This window comes from Phyllobates terribilis, unplaced genomic scaffold (assembly GCF_046119375.1).
Source record: "Phyllobates terribilis strain yellow unplaced genomic scaffold, ASM4611937v1 Scaffold_1__5_contigs__length_1240528914, whole genome shotgun sequence".
Taxonomy (NCBI): domain Eukaryota; kingdom Metazoa; phylum Chordata; class Amphibia; order Anura; family Dendrobatidae; genus Phyllobates; species Phyllobates terribilis.
In genome coordinates, this window is record NW_027362761.1 from 688,133,014 (window position 1) to 688,148,170 (window position 15,157).

The following is a 15,157-nucleotide window of genomic DNA, read 5'->3' on the forward strand; positions in this document are numbered from 1 at the left end:
CAATCTCTTTCAGTCTCTGCGGAGCTGCTGCTCGAGGTCAGTCAGTTCCCTTGTACCATCACTTGTCGGGCTACATGGATTTCCAGTACACACAAAGCTGAAAGCTGCTGCTTTTATTATGAATCTATCACTTTAAATTATGAATTTTTGCTTTGCTTGGCACGATGCATAGAAAAATCCCATAAGGAGGTTGCAGTCAATTATACAAATTGTGGACAATGTTCAGTTGGAGAGCTCAATGCAATTTTTCTTTGTAGCACACGGATAACGGGGAGAGGACGATGGCAGTGCAGGGGGTTTCTCAGAAATCGAGAGGCCAATAGTACATTGTTAGACTGATTTGTGTTATTTTCCGCTAGGATTCCTTGACTCGGAGCATTATCTTCCTCAGACTCGGATTGTGCATCACCTCCAATGTAAGGGATGTCATCTGTGCTAGTCTCACTGTGCTGTTTTGAAAATTGGGCACTTGTGGATAAACTTTCCCATGTATGTTGTATGTCTTCTCCACCATCTGACTCTGATTCTGAATCTACAGATGAGCCAAGTGATGCTAAAAGTAATAAAAATAAGAGTTTAGAACTGCAAAACAACCCGGTGCATGGATATCCTCTCTCTTTGAAGGTAATATTAGTTATTATACATAGATCCTTCATGTCTGTAAAGCAGGTACAACAATAGGAGCCAAAACTGTAAACTATACATGTGTAGTGTTAGTAAATCTTTTAAAAAAAACACAACCTTGAAGGCACCGTTTTTTTTAGCTTCAAATTTGCCAATAAACCGGTGTATGTACTATGCACATTTACGGAGTTTTAAACTATGTGACACAGCACCAAAATTGCTTAAAATGTAGAGGTAATTATTGATTGGGTCACTTAGGTGTAAGTTTAATTTACAGCGGCGATAATGATGCACTTCTACTTAGAAACTGGAACTAATATTATTGCTCAACAATTTATTCAAGATTTGATTTAATGGCCAATCATTTGACCTACGGTCAATTCTAGGACGTTATTCCTCCTGATCTAGACCTCATACACACATCCCTTGCTTCCATCAAAAAGCCAAAGCGTTCGATTATAACGTTCCTGTTGCCTGTAGCTGCAATTAGTAGGAACTTATTACATGTGTTTCTACTGCACTGCCTCTATAGCATTAGGATCATGACTGTATATGGTCCAAGCTCCCGATTATGGTGGCTGTTATTTCACTCTATGGCTGTGTTAAGAGAATCAAGGGGACTTGTATCAGAAGAAGAGCAGCAATGTAACTCACCTCTGAACACTGTAGACTGGAAATCACTAGCAACCTCAACCGCCTCCTCTTCAGCTGTGACATGAAGTTTAGGTACACTTTCCTGGGAAGAGGAGTCCTGCAGATAACCCACACAACAAGATCAGCATTAAAGCAAACCTCTGGTTTATTCTTGTAGAACCTTCCTTTTATTCTTGTAGAACCTTCCTTTTGGCCTGTTTGAAACCTTCCAGGCCTCCTGGATCAAAGCAACTCTGTGAGAAATTACAATATTAATGCTGGTCTTTGATATACTGCTATGGGCTACAAGATCTTATGTTTTATTATGCCCTCCCTCAGGCCAATTATCATGAGCATTTTAGATCTGAATTTCATCAGTTATTTTCTCATATGAAAAAAAAAAAAAAAATTGCAAAGCTCCTATCCACTACAAAGTTAAAAATTGACAGCACACAGATGGAAATGTGTAGTCCTTGATTATCATGGACTCATAGACTTGCATCCGTTACTTGGATCAAAAGCTGACATCTCTCCCATTTTTTTTTTTTTTTGGATACACGCCCAGGCAAAAAACCCAGACTCTAAATAGCTTCATAGATTACAATGGGTACGTATTCTATTCCATGAAAACATGGGATAAACTGTTAGACTTTAGTCTGTGTCCATCACCTTAAGTGTCCCATTGCTTAAGTGTGAGAAATATGAATTAATCCTGAATAATATGATGCATACAGACTGTACCTTATCTGCCACCATCGCACTCTAATCAGCATCTGTTTATCCATTCCTCTTACAGGTACGTGACTCGGCTTTCCTATCCTGATTCCATGCAGATTTCTCTGTACCTCTCTGCTCCTATATACTAATGGTATGTTTTTCAAGTAACACCAGCTACCCCCCAATTTAATTTATGACCTTGTTTACTTAGCCTTTGACTATCCAGCATTTGTTTCAGACTTAATCAGCTGATCAAGGTGAGCACAGACCACTCCCCTCTAGTTCACAGCTGAATGCATTCCATAGCACATATATTGTGAACTAGGAGTCTGTTAGACTTTAGTCTGTGTCAATCACCTTAAGTGTGAGAAATATGAATTGAACCTGAAGGGAGCTGGATACTAAGTCACAGTAAACAGTGTTTGTGTTTGTTTTCACTCTCACCCCCTTAATCCTTCACCTTTTCCAACCACCCCTAATCCCTACACCTAGTAATGAACTCTTCATCTCTCCATTCTCCCCACCCATCTCACATCCTCCTCAGAGCTATTCCTCAACATACAATCCTTTGTCTCCAAGCACAGACAGCCACCTCATGCCCTCTCCTGCTCCCACCTACTAACACTTTCTGTGCTCCTCCTCACTGCCGGCGACATCTCTCCAAATCCTGGTCCTCCTCACCACTTCCCTACAATCACTTCCACCTCCTACCCACGATATATGCCAAACTCTTGTAACCCTTCTAACATTATACCCATCCGCCCAGCCCCCGCTTCCCCAGTCCGTCTAACAGTAGCTTTATGGAACGCTTGCTCTGTCTGCAACAAACTTTCCTACATTCACGATCTCTTCATCATGAACAAGCTTTCCTTCCTCGGCATCACTGAAACCTGGCTCACCCCCTCCGACACGACCTCTCCTGCTGCACTTTCATATGGTGGATTCCACCTTTCCCACACCCCCCGCCCCACCGGCAAGCATGGTGGAGGAATAGGTTTCCTCCTATCAGATATCTGCTCCTTCACCCAAATCCCACTGCCGCCCTCCATTACTCTCCCCTCTTTTAAAGTGCACTGCGTGCGCATTTACTCCCCTTCCAACCTCAAACTGGCTGTCATCTACCGCCCCCCAGGATCAACCACCTTTTTTGACCACTTCACCACCTGGCTACTTAATTTCCTCTCCATTGACATGCCCACTATCCTCATGGGTGACTTCAACATCCCTATTGACACTTCCCTCCCAGCTGTCTCTTAAGCTTCCCTCACTTCCTCCTTTGTCCTTATTCAGTTGTCTTCCGCAGCCACCCACAAAGACGGCCACACACTGGACCCCATCTTCACCCGCCTCTGTTCCCTATCTAACCTCTCTAACTCTCCTCTTCCTCTTTCTGACCACAACCTACTTACATTCTCTACCCTCTCCTCTCCAGGGCAACAATCCCCACTCCACAAACTAGCATACCCTCGCAGAAATCTTAAACACTTTGACCTACACTCACTCTCTGAATCCCTTCTCCCTCTTACAGACATTAGGTCCTTACATGATGCTGATGTTGCTGCCACTTTATACAACAGCTGCAGCTCTCAATTCGGTCGCCCCCCTCACACATACCAAAGCTCGCACAATCAACAGACAACCCTGGCACACCAGCCTAACTAAAGAACTGCGACAGGCCTCCAGGGTTGCTGAGCGTAGATGGAAAAGGTCCCACTCCAATGAGCACTTCAGCGCATTCAAACAGTCCCTCACTACCTTCAAGTCCACACTCACTACAGCCAAATAAACATACTTCGCATCTCTCATATCCTCCCTGTCTCACAGCCTCAAACAACTATTCAACGCTTTCAATTCTCTCCTCCATCCCCAGTGCCTCCTCCCTCTCCTCTTATTTCAGCCTAAGACTTTGCCTCATTCTTCAAGCAGAAGATTGATACCATCAGACAAAGCTTTTGCCTAAAGTCCCCACAGCCCCTCCCCACACCTACTCAACCCTCCTCCTCCAAAACCACCTTCTCCACCATTACGGAAGATCAACTTTCCTCTTTACTCTCCAAATCACACCTCACCACCTGTGAACTTGACCCAATCCCTTCCCACCTCATCCCAAACCTTACCACTATCTTCATCCCAACCCTAGCCCACCTCTTCAACCTGTCACTAACAACTGGCATCTTCCCCTCATGCTTCAAACATGCCTCGATCACACCCATCCTCTCTGACTAGCTATCGCCCCATATCACTTCTCCCCTATGCCTCAAAACTACTGGAACAACACGTCCATTCTGAACTGTCCTCCCACCTCTCCTCCTGCTCCCTCTTCGACCGTGTAGCATCGGCGTCTCTGCCCCCTGTTAGGCAGAGACGCCGTCCAACTCACCTCCTCGCTCCCCGCTCTGCGTTCTCCAGCGCTCCTCTTCCTGCTGCCGGCGCGCGCAGCTCCCCGGGCACTGTGCTTAGGGCGCGCGCGCGCTCCCTCCCTCTTAAATGGGCCGCGCGCACCGTCCTAAGGTGTCCCCGGCCAATAGCCGAGGATCCTTCCATATATAAGGCACCTCCTCCAAAATGGAGGTGCCCGAGCAAAAGTTGTTGCACAGTGTTTCTGACCTCTGCTTCAGCCCTCAGGTCCCACTGCTAGCCTGACTACCAGTCTTGCCCGCCAGCCTGTTACCTACCGTGCCTGCCAGCCCGCTCACCTGGGAGCACTTGCCTGTTGCCTGCCGTGCCTGCCAGTCCGCTCACCTGGGAGCACTTGCCTGTTGCCTGCCTGTTACCTGCCGTGCCTGCCAGCCCGCTCATCTGGGAGCACCTGCCTGTTACCTGCCTGTTACCTGCTTGTTACCTGCTTGTTACCTGCCATGCCTACCCGGTGGCTCCTGCCATCACTTGCCGTGACCACCTGCCAGCCCACCTAGAGACTCCTGCCGTCACTTGCCGTGTCTACCTGTTAGCCTACCTGGAGGCTTCTGCTCGCCAGCCTGCCTGCTTTGCCTACCTGCTATTCCGGTCAGTCCCTGCCATCTGTACCGTGGGAGTCACCTGCTCCCTTACAAGGTCGTCCCCAGAGTAGCACCTGGTCCCTCGGCTCGGTCCCTCCCTGGTCACGGAGTCGTTAGCCGCCGTACGACCAGGGTCGGTCCGAGTTGATACTTAGTTACGCCCCTCTGGGTCCCTCCTTGCACCGTAGCGCAGAGGTTCCACCTCCCGAACCCGTAACAGTTTGCTCGGGCCATGGAACCCGGTGGCCCCCAAGCCCCCTCGCTTACGGACCTGTACCAGGAGGTTTCTCGTCAGAGATCCCAACAGGAAACCATTCTGAACTACCTGCGGAATGTCAACTCCCGTCTGTACACGCTGCCTGTCCCACCTGTATCCACTTCGAGTCGTGTGACTTCCACTCCGACAGCACCGCTGCCCACCAATACCACGGCATCCAGCCCAGGTCCCCGGCTTTCTGCGCCTCCTCGTTTTGGAGGTGACCCCGTCTCATGTCGGGACTTTCTGAACCAGTGCACGCTGCACTTTGAACTCTTGGCACATCAGTTCATCTCTGACTGGGCCAAGGTGGCATTCATCATGTCCCATCTCACTGGGGAAGCACTGGCATGGCTAAATCCCCTGTGGGAGAGAGGGGATCCCCTGGTGTCCGACTTATCGTCTTTCCTCGCGGCTTTCCGGAGAGTCTTCGATGAACCAGGACGAAAATCCTCTTCGGCCTCCTCTCTGCTACGTCTCCGCTAAGAGTGTCTCACCGTGGGCCAATATGCCATACGGTTCCGTACCCTCGCTTCTGAGCTTGCCTGGGACAACAAGGCTCTGGTGTCCGTTTTCTGGGAGGGTCTTTCAGGTCGGATTAAGGACGAGTTAGCCGGTCGGGACATTCCTACCACCCTGGATGACCTGGTGTCACTAGCTACCCGGATTGACATCAGTTTCCAAGAACGTACCAAAGAGACTACCCGGGAGAGAAAGTTTCCTCGCCTACTTTCCAGAGACCTGCCTCTCAACCAGTCACTCCCCGGGTGCACTCGCCTGAACCTATGCAGATCGACCAGACCAAGATGGTCAAATCTCGCCAAGAGTCACGCAGAGCCGAGGGGAGCTGTTTCTATTGTGGCAGTAAGGAGCACTTCATCCCTTCCTGCCCGGAGAAGCCGGGAAACTCCAGTGTCTAGGACCGCTCGGAGAGGTCGTCTTAGGCAAAAGTAAGCCCTCTCCGTCCCTGACTTTGTCTGTCTCTATCTATCTCCTGGGGACAGAACCGTCACTTTGAAATTGCTCATCTGGATTCTGGAGCTGCTGGAAACCTCATTTCCCAGTGCCTGGTAGAGAGATACCGGATTCCCACCAAACCTCTGGCTGAACCATTGTCAGCTCCGTGGATGGAAGACTCCTTCCGGTGACAATCCTGCTAGTCACTGAACCCATAACCCTGCATGGGAATGCTGCACTCTGAGAAGATCTCCTTCCACGTGCTGTCCGGACTCTCTCACTCCCTATTGCTATGTCTACCCTGGCTCCAGACACATGAACCCGTGCTGAACTGGCAATCCGGTGAAGTACTCCGGTGGGGGCAGGATTGCCATAGGACCTGCCTGGTTCCGGTTCGCCCGGCTCGTCCTCCACCTACCCCGGCTAATTTACCCGGTCTACCGGCACCTTACTGGTCCTATGCAGATGTCTTCGGTAAAAAGGAAGCAGAGACACTGCCACCTCATAGGCCATATGACTGTCCGATCGACCTGGTACCCGGCGCCACTCCACCCCGTGGGCGTATTTACCCTTGTCGTCGGCCGAAACCCGGGCCATGTCGGAGTACATCGAGGAGAATCTGGCCAGGGGATTCATCCGGAAATCTTCCTCCCCGGCTGGAGCCGGATTCTTCTTCGTTAAGAAGAAAGATGGTTCATTACGCCCCTGTATTGACTATAGAGGTCTCAACCAAATCACGGTAAAAAACAAATACCCCCTGCCGCTCATCTCCGAGTTGTTTGACCGTCTTAACGGAGCTAGGATCTTTACCAAGCTAGATCTACGTGGGGCGTATAATCTGGTCCGAATCTGTCAAGGAGACGAGTGGAAGACGGCATTCAATACCCGGGACGGTCACTATGAATACCGTGTGATGCCCTTCGGTCTCTGAAATGCTCCCGCCGTCTTCCAAGAATTGGTCAACGACATCTTCCGTGTTCTTCTTTACTCTTGCGTGGTGGTGTACCTGGATGATATCTTGGTCTTCTCTCCGGATCTTCCCACACACCGGAGGGATGTTCATCAGGTCCTGCTTAGGCTCAGGCAGAATCGCCTCTATGCAAAATTCGAGAAGTGCCTCTTTGAGCAGACCTCTCTTCCATTCCTGGGCTATGTTATCTTCCAGACAGGCCTACGGATGGATCCCGAGAAGCTCTCTGCTGTCCTAAAGTGGCCCTGTCCGGAGGGATTGAAGGCGATTCAGCGATTCCTGGGCTTCGCCAACTACTATAGTCTCTTCATCCCGCACTTCTCTTCCCGGACTGATCCCATATCTGCGCTCACCCGTAAGGGAGCAAATCCCAAGGAATGGTCGCCCGAAGCTGAGGAGGCCTTCCTTTCCTTAAAGCAAGCCTTCTCCTCTGCCCCAGTGCTGCACCGTCCGGACTGCAACAAACAGTTCTACCTGGAGGTTGATGTTTCCTCCTCCGCAGCCGGAGCGGTGCTCACCCAAAAGTCTTCATCCGGGAGAATGGTAACCTGCGGCTTCTTCTCCAAACTCTTCTCCTCGTCTGAGCGCAACTACTCTAGGAGACCGAGAACTGTTAGCCGTTAAATTGGCGCTGGAGGAGTGGCGTTACCGACTTGAAGGGGCTCTATACCTGGTGATCATCTATACGGATCACAAAAACCTGGCATATCTCCAGAATGCCCAAAGACTCAATCCGCGTCAGGCCCGGTGGTCTTTGTTCTTCGCCCGCTTCGACTTCGTCCTACATTTCCGCCCGGCAGACAAGAATGTCAAAGCCGACGCCTTGTCCCGATCCTTCCTGTCCTCCCATCAAGAGGAGGAGCCTATGCACATCATCGACCCCTCCAAAGTGATGAATGTGGCCCCCTTGGATCTGACTCGTCTTCCACCCGGTAAGACGTTTGTAGCGGTACCAGATCGTGAGAAGGTTCTTCACTGGGGTCATTCATCTAAACTAGCCGGCCAAAAGAAGACCTTCCTACTCATTACCCGGCATTACTGGCCTACCCTGCGCAAGGATTTGGTAGACTTCGTCTCGGTCTGTTCGTCCTGTGCCCGCAACAAAGTTCCCAGACATCTTCCAGCCGGTCGCCTCCTGCCTCTTCCCGTACCTGCTGCCCCGTGGCAGCACATTGCCATGGACTTTTACTGATCTCCCTGTTTCTGCCGGTTGTACAGTCATTTGGGTGGTCGCCGACCGCTTCTCTAAGATGGCCCACTTCATCCCTCTGCCTGGTCTCCCGTCTGCATCGGAGCTGGCCAAGGATTTCTTCCATCATATCTTCCGTCTCCATGGCCTACCCCTCCACATTGTGTCTGATCGAGGGGTTCAGTTCACCTCACGTTTCTGGAGAGCTACCTGTAAGCTACTGGATGTCACCCTGGATTTCTCCTCCGCCTACCATCCACAGTCCAATGGCCAAGTGGAGCATATCAACCAAATCCTTACCAGCTACCTCCGGCACTTTAACGCTCACCATACCGATTGGGTGGATCTCCTACAACAACCATGAGAGCGAATCTACTTCTAAATCCCCGTTCTTTGTGGTCTACGGTCAGCTCCCTCGGATTCCTTTTCCCACCTCCGCCTCGGTGGACAACCCTGCCGCGGAGGCTCTTGTCAGCTAATTCTCCACCATTTGGGAGAATACTAGGTCCGCACTTCTTCAGTCCTCCGAGCGGATGAAGAAACGTGCTGACAAGAGACGTCTGGATCCGCCTCAATTCCGCCCGGGAGATAGTCTGGCTCTCTTCCAAACATGTCCGACTCAAAATACCCTCCTATAAGTTGGGTCCTTGGTTCATCGGTCCATTTGAAGTTCTCAAACAAATCAACCCAGTGGCCTACAAGTTAAAACTCCCGGCCACCTTACGGATTCCCAACTCCTTCCATGTATCTCTCCTCAAACCAGTTGTGTTTAACTCTTTTTCCAACAATCCAGATACTCCCCCTGCTCCGGTTTCCGCTGAGGACGTTTTTGAGGTAGAGAACATTCTGGCCACTAAGAGGGTAAGAGGAAAAACCTTTTTTCTGGTGGATTGGAAGGGGTTTGGCCCAGAGGAGAGAACTTGGGAACCCAGGGAGAACATTCATGCCCTGCTTCTCCTTGAAAAATTCCTTTCTGGCCTAAAAAAGAGGGGGGCGTAAAGGAGGGGGGGTACTGTAGCATCGGCGTCTCTGCCCCCTTCTAGGCAAAGACGCCGTCCCACTCACCTCCTCGTTCTCCAGCGCTCCTCTTCCTGCTGTCGGTGCCGTCCTAAGGAGTCCCCGCCAATAGCTGAGGATCCTCCCATATATAAGGCACCTCCTTCAAAATCGAGGTGCCCGAGCAAAAGTTGTTGCACAGTGTTTCTGACCTCTGCTTCAGTCCTCAGGTCCCGCTGCTAGCCTGACTACCAGTCTTGCCCGCCAGCCTGTTACCTGCCTGTTACCTGTCGTGCCTGCCAGCCCGCTCACCTGGGAGCACTTGCCTGTTGCCTGCCTGTTACCTGCCGTGCCTGCCAGCCCGCTCACCTGGGAGCACTTGCCTGTTGCCTGCCTGTTACCTGCTGTGCCTGCCAGTCCGCTCACCTGGGAGCACTTGCCTGTTACCTGCCGTGCCTGCCAGCCCGCTCACCTGGGAGCACTTGCCTGTGACCTGCTTGTTATCTGCCGTGCCTACCCGGTGGCTCCTGCCGTCACTCGCCGTGACCACCTGCCAGCCCACCTAGAGACTCCTGCCGTCACTTGCCGTGACCACCTGCCAGCCCACCTAGAGACTCCTGCCGTCACTTGCCGTGTCTACCTGTTAGCCTACCTGGAGGCTTCTGCTCGCCAGCCTGCCTGCTGTGCCTACTTGCTATTCCGGTCAGTCCCTGCCATTTGTACCGTGGGAGTCACCTGCTCCCTTACAAGGTCGTCCCCAGAGTAGCACCTGGTCCCTCGGCTCGGTCCCTCCCTGGTCACGGAGTCGTTAGCCGCCGTATGACCAGGGTCGGTCCGAGTTGATACTTAGTTACGCCCCTCTGGGTCCCTCCTTGCACCGTAGCGCAGAGGTTCCACCTCCCGAACCCGTAACAGTTTGCTCGGGCCATGGAACCCGGTGACCCCCATGCGCCCTCGCTTACGGACCTGTACCAGGAGGTTTCTCGTCAGAGATCCCAACAGGAAACCATTCTGAACTACCTGCGGAATGTCAACTCCCGTCTGGACACGCTGCCTGTCCCACCTGTATCCACCTCAAGTCGTGTGACTTCCACTCCGACAGCACCGCTGCCCACCAATACCACGGCATCCAGCCCAGGTCCCCGGCTTTCTTCGCCTCCTCATTTTGGAGGTGACCCCGTCTCATGTCGGGACTTTCTGAACCAGTGCATGCTGCACTTTGAACTCTTGGCACATCAGTTCATCTCCGACCGGGCCAAGGTGGCATTCATCATGTCCCATCTCACTGGGGAAGCACTGGCATGGCTAAATCCCCTGTGGGAGAGAGGAGATCCCCTGGTGTTCACTTGCCGTGACCACCTGCCAGCCCACCTAGAGACTCCTGCCGTCACTTGCCGTGTCTACCTGTTAGCCTACCTGGAGGCTTCTGCTCGCCAGCCTGCCTGCTGTGCCTACCTGCTATTCCGGTCAGTCCCTGCCATCTGTACCGTGGGAGTCACCTGCTCCCTTACAAGGTCGTCCCCAGAGTAGCACCTGGTCACTCGGCTCGGTCCCTCCCTTGTCACGGAGTCGTTAGCCGCTGTACGACCAGGGTCGGTCCGAGTTGATACTTAGTTACTCCCCTCTGGGTCTCTCCTTGCACCATAGCACAGAGGTTCCACCTCCCGGACCCGTAACAGACCGCCTACAATCTGGTCTCCAACCGCACCATTCTACTGAAACCGCGCTGACTACAGTCATCAACGACCTACTAACTGACCAAATCCAAGCGACACTACTCTGTCGTCCTCCTCCTAGACCTGTCATCTGCCTTCGACACAGTGGAACATTCCCTCTTACTACAAACACTCTCATCTGCATCACAGACTTGGCCCTATCCTGGATCTCCTCATACCTAACAGACCGGACATTGTGTCTCCCACTCACACACCACCTCCTTATCTCACCCCCTATCTGTCGGTGTCCCCCAAGGTTCAGTTCTAGGACCCCTACTCTTCTCCATCTACACCTTAGGCCTGGGACAGCTCATAGTCTCATGTCTTTCATTATCACCTCTATGCTGATGACACACAGATCTACCTCTCTGGACCCGATATCTCCTCTCTACTAACCAAAATCCCACAATGTCTGTCTGCTATTTCATCCTTCTTCTCTGCTAGATTTCTAAAACCTAACATGGACAAAACAGAATTCATCATCTTTCCGCCATCTCATTCAATCCCCCCAACTGACCTATCTATCAACATCATTGGCTGCCCACTCTCCCTAGTCCCTCAAGCTCGCTGCCTTTGGGTAACCCTGGACTCTGAACTCTCCTTCAAACCACATATCCAAGCCCTTTCCACTTCCTGCCGACTCCAACTTCAAAATATCTCGCAGATCCGCACATTCCTCAACCATAAATCTGCAAAAACACTACTGCACGCCCTCATCATCTCCCACCTTAACTACTGCAACCTCCTGCTCTGTGGCCTCCCTTCCAACACTCTCGCACCCTCCAATCTATCCTAAACTCTGCTGCCTGACTAATCCACCTGACGTCCCCCCTCCCCCGCTATCCTCCTTGCACCCCATTGCTCAGAGACTTCAGTTCAAAACCCTAACCTTGGCATACAAAGCCATTCACAACCTGTCTCCTCCATATATCTCTGACCTAGTCTCCCAGTACATACCCGCACGCAACATCCGATCCTCACAAGATCTCCCCTACTCCCCTCCTCCCACAATCGCATACAAGATTTCTCCCGTGCATCCCCCCTACTCTGGAACTCTCTACCTCAAAACATCAGACTCTCACCGACCGTGGAAACCCTCAAAAGGAACCTGAAGACCCACCCCTTCCGACAAGCCTACAACCTACATTAACCATCGCTCCACCATACCGCTCCACAACCAGCCCTACCCTCACCTACTGTATCCTCACCCATTCCTTGTAGACTGTGAGCCCTCGCGCGCAGGGTCCTCACTCCTTCTGTACCAGTCGCCATCACGTTTTGTTCAAGATTATTGTAATTGTTTTTGCTATGTATACCCCTTTTCACATGTAAAGCGCAATGGAATAAATGGCGCAATAATAATAAAACATGTACTTGAAAAACAGATGTCTGAATGAGGACTCTGTGATTATCTGCTTGTCATGCCAGGTGTAAGTGCAACACAGAGGTAAAATGGAGAGGGAGCCCAGACACAAGGGAAAGGGGGAAGTGGAGACCTCCTAGTCTGGTCTAGCATCACCCTGTCACAACTAACGTCCCTATATAGCCTCCTCAGCTATCGCCGATCATGTGCCTTGTCCTACTTTCCCTGGCGTATGGCTAGGGAAGGAAGGAGATGAGCACTAGTCAACCTCCACTAAAACTCTAAAGACAACAAGGGTAGACAAAACGGGAAAATGGCTTAGCTTTAGATGAACTCCAAATGTGCACACGGCCTCAAGCTCCAGATAGGACGAGGTACTGCTCCTGCTAAGCTTCACAAGTAGAAATGAATATAACCGGCGACGCCCTCTCAAACACACCAGGTATATATACACCTAGGCCAGAGAGCAAATTAGCAAGAGAGAGGTAGTCGCTCGGTCCTAAAGACAGCCTCCTATCTAAGCAGTTGTCTGCAATGTCAAACGTGGAGATCTCCTGCAACCCACTGCAGGGCGACTGTCTGTCACCTCTGACACACCCGTGACACTGCTATTCTAGCCAATGATGACCAATGGGTATGAGCATGGTGGCCAAACTGTTGATTTTACTTCACTGTGGCTGTGTTTGTCTGTGCTGTCCCTGAACTATGACCTTTACTCGCCTAGATTGCCTTAACCCCTTTCTGACATTGTGCGTAATAATACATCCCTGTGCCCTGGGCCTTATGGACCAGGGAGGTATTATTATGTCTCAGCGATCGCGCCCGTACAGAGTCTGTGCGGGTGCGATCGCCGCCAGATGTCAGCTGAGTCTGACAGCTGACACCCGGCACTCATTGCCAGGCGCTCCGGCACTTGAACCTCCTAAATGCTGCATCGCAGCATTTAGAGAGCGAGCAGAGTGACAAAAGCCCCTCTGCTCTTGGATCGGAGACCCCGCGATGTCATCACGGGGTCCCGATCATTGCCATGGTGACCCAATGTTGTCATGACTACTTCCGGGTCACCTGGCACCAGCAAGTTAGTTTGATCATGCAGAGTACATGATCAAACTAACTTGTGTCTGCAGCACTGACAGTTATGAGGTATTGCAGTGATCCTGCACTGCTATACCTTATAACTGCGATCATAGTGCTAAACGTGAAAGTCCCATAGTGGGACTAAGTAAAAAAAGGTGTAAACATATATTTAAAAATGATATATATATTGTACCCATAAATAAATATTATGAAAAAAAACAAAAGTACATATATTTGGCAGCATTCAGAATGACATGATCTAAAAAACTATCCCACTAGTTAACCCCTTTAGTGAACACCATAAAAAAAAAAGCAAAAAACGGTGCCTGATCAAAAAGACGAATGTAAATAAAAATGATACCGCTGAAAACGTCATCTTGTCCCGCAAAAAAACAAACCACTGTACAGCTCCATTAGCCGAAAAATAGTAATAGCTCTCCGAATAAAAATTCTTTTTTTCTATAAAATAGTTTTTGTGTACACACGCCAAAACATAAAAAAACTATATAAATGTAGTATCGCCGTAAATATACTGACTCGAAGAATAAAGCTGCCTTATCAATTTTACCACACGCGGAACAGCATAAAAAAAAAAAATTCCTGAATTGTTTTTTGTTTATTCTGCCTCCCAAAAATCGAAATAAAAAGCGATCAAAAAATGTCATGTGCCTGAAAACGGTACCAATAAAAATGTCAACCCGCAAAAAACAAGCCCTTACATGACTCTTTCGGCTGGAAAAATTGTAGCTCTCAAAATATGGCGATGCAAAAACTAGTATTTGCAAAAATAAAGAAAATGTTTTTTAGTGTGTGACAGCTGCCAAACATAAAAACCTGATATAAATCTGGTATTGCTGTAATCGCCCAGACCCGAAGAATAAAGTCGCCTAATCACTTATACCGCACAGGGAACGGCGTAAAAAATAAATGAAATCAATTCTTCACCAACTACTGATTTGTTCATTCTTCCTCCCAAAGATCGCAGTAAGGCTTGGCTCACATTTATTCTGCACTGAGCTCTTACACCGGGGTTTCCGTGTAAATTTCTGAAATACGTGTTTCAGACGGAACCCCTGGCGAAAGATTCCCTGTAATGAGGCAGATGGAGGCACAGAGGACACAGTCTGGCCTGTGATCCCAAGGTCTCTGCCTTTTGATTACCGTTTTAAAGAGCAGTCAGCCACAGTTTTGTGAACTCTGGAAAAAAAGGACACTGCTAAACAGAGGAGAGACGGAGTCCAGAGTAAGGCCAGTTTGTTTGACAGGCTATCCCTGCATGTGTCACAGCTGTCTAACACACACATGACACATACATCGGCAGCTGTTACTGAAATGCCAAGCACGCCGAAACTACTCAGATAGTACCCGAGCGTGCTCGTTTAAAGGGTTAAACGAGCATGCTCGCTCATTAATCCTGATATTTCCAGTACCAGAAAAAACAGTACTGGAGGTATCCGTGTGCACACGTGCCAGCGCCTGGGAATCAGCGGCACAGTTAGAGCTATTCCCAAGTGCCGGATGCTGAACGCTGTCCTCATCATTGTCCCCTGCCAGCGCTGCGATCAGCATGGACAAGGGACAATGTTGAGAGTAGTATTCTGCTCCCGCTATGTCCTGGTGTAAAAATTAGAATAAAATAAAAAAAATCCTTATACTCATCT

The 15,157-nt window shown here is 50.1% G+C and overlaps 1 protein-coding gene across 1 annotated transcript in view; it reads right to left on the bottom strand.

The window, feature by feature from the left end:
* Positions 1–98: 98 nt before the first annotated feature.
* ARHGAP45 (Rho GTPase activating protein 45) overlaps positions 99–15,157 on the bottom strand; it is a 290,624-nt gene continuing 275,565 nt past the window's right edge. Inside the window, exons 22-23 of the mRNA XM_073685385.1 lie at positions 1,279–1,375; positions 99–553 (exon numbers count right to left, since the gene is read on the bottom strand). Coding sequence (XP_073541486.1) covers positions 201–553; positions 1,279–1,375 — 450 coding nt within the window. The 3' untranslated portion in view covers positions 99–200. The remainder of the gene's footprint in view (positions 554–1,278; positions 1,376–15,157) is intronic.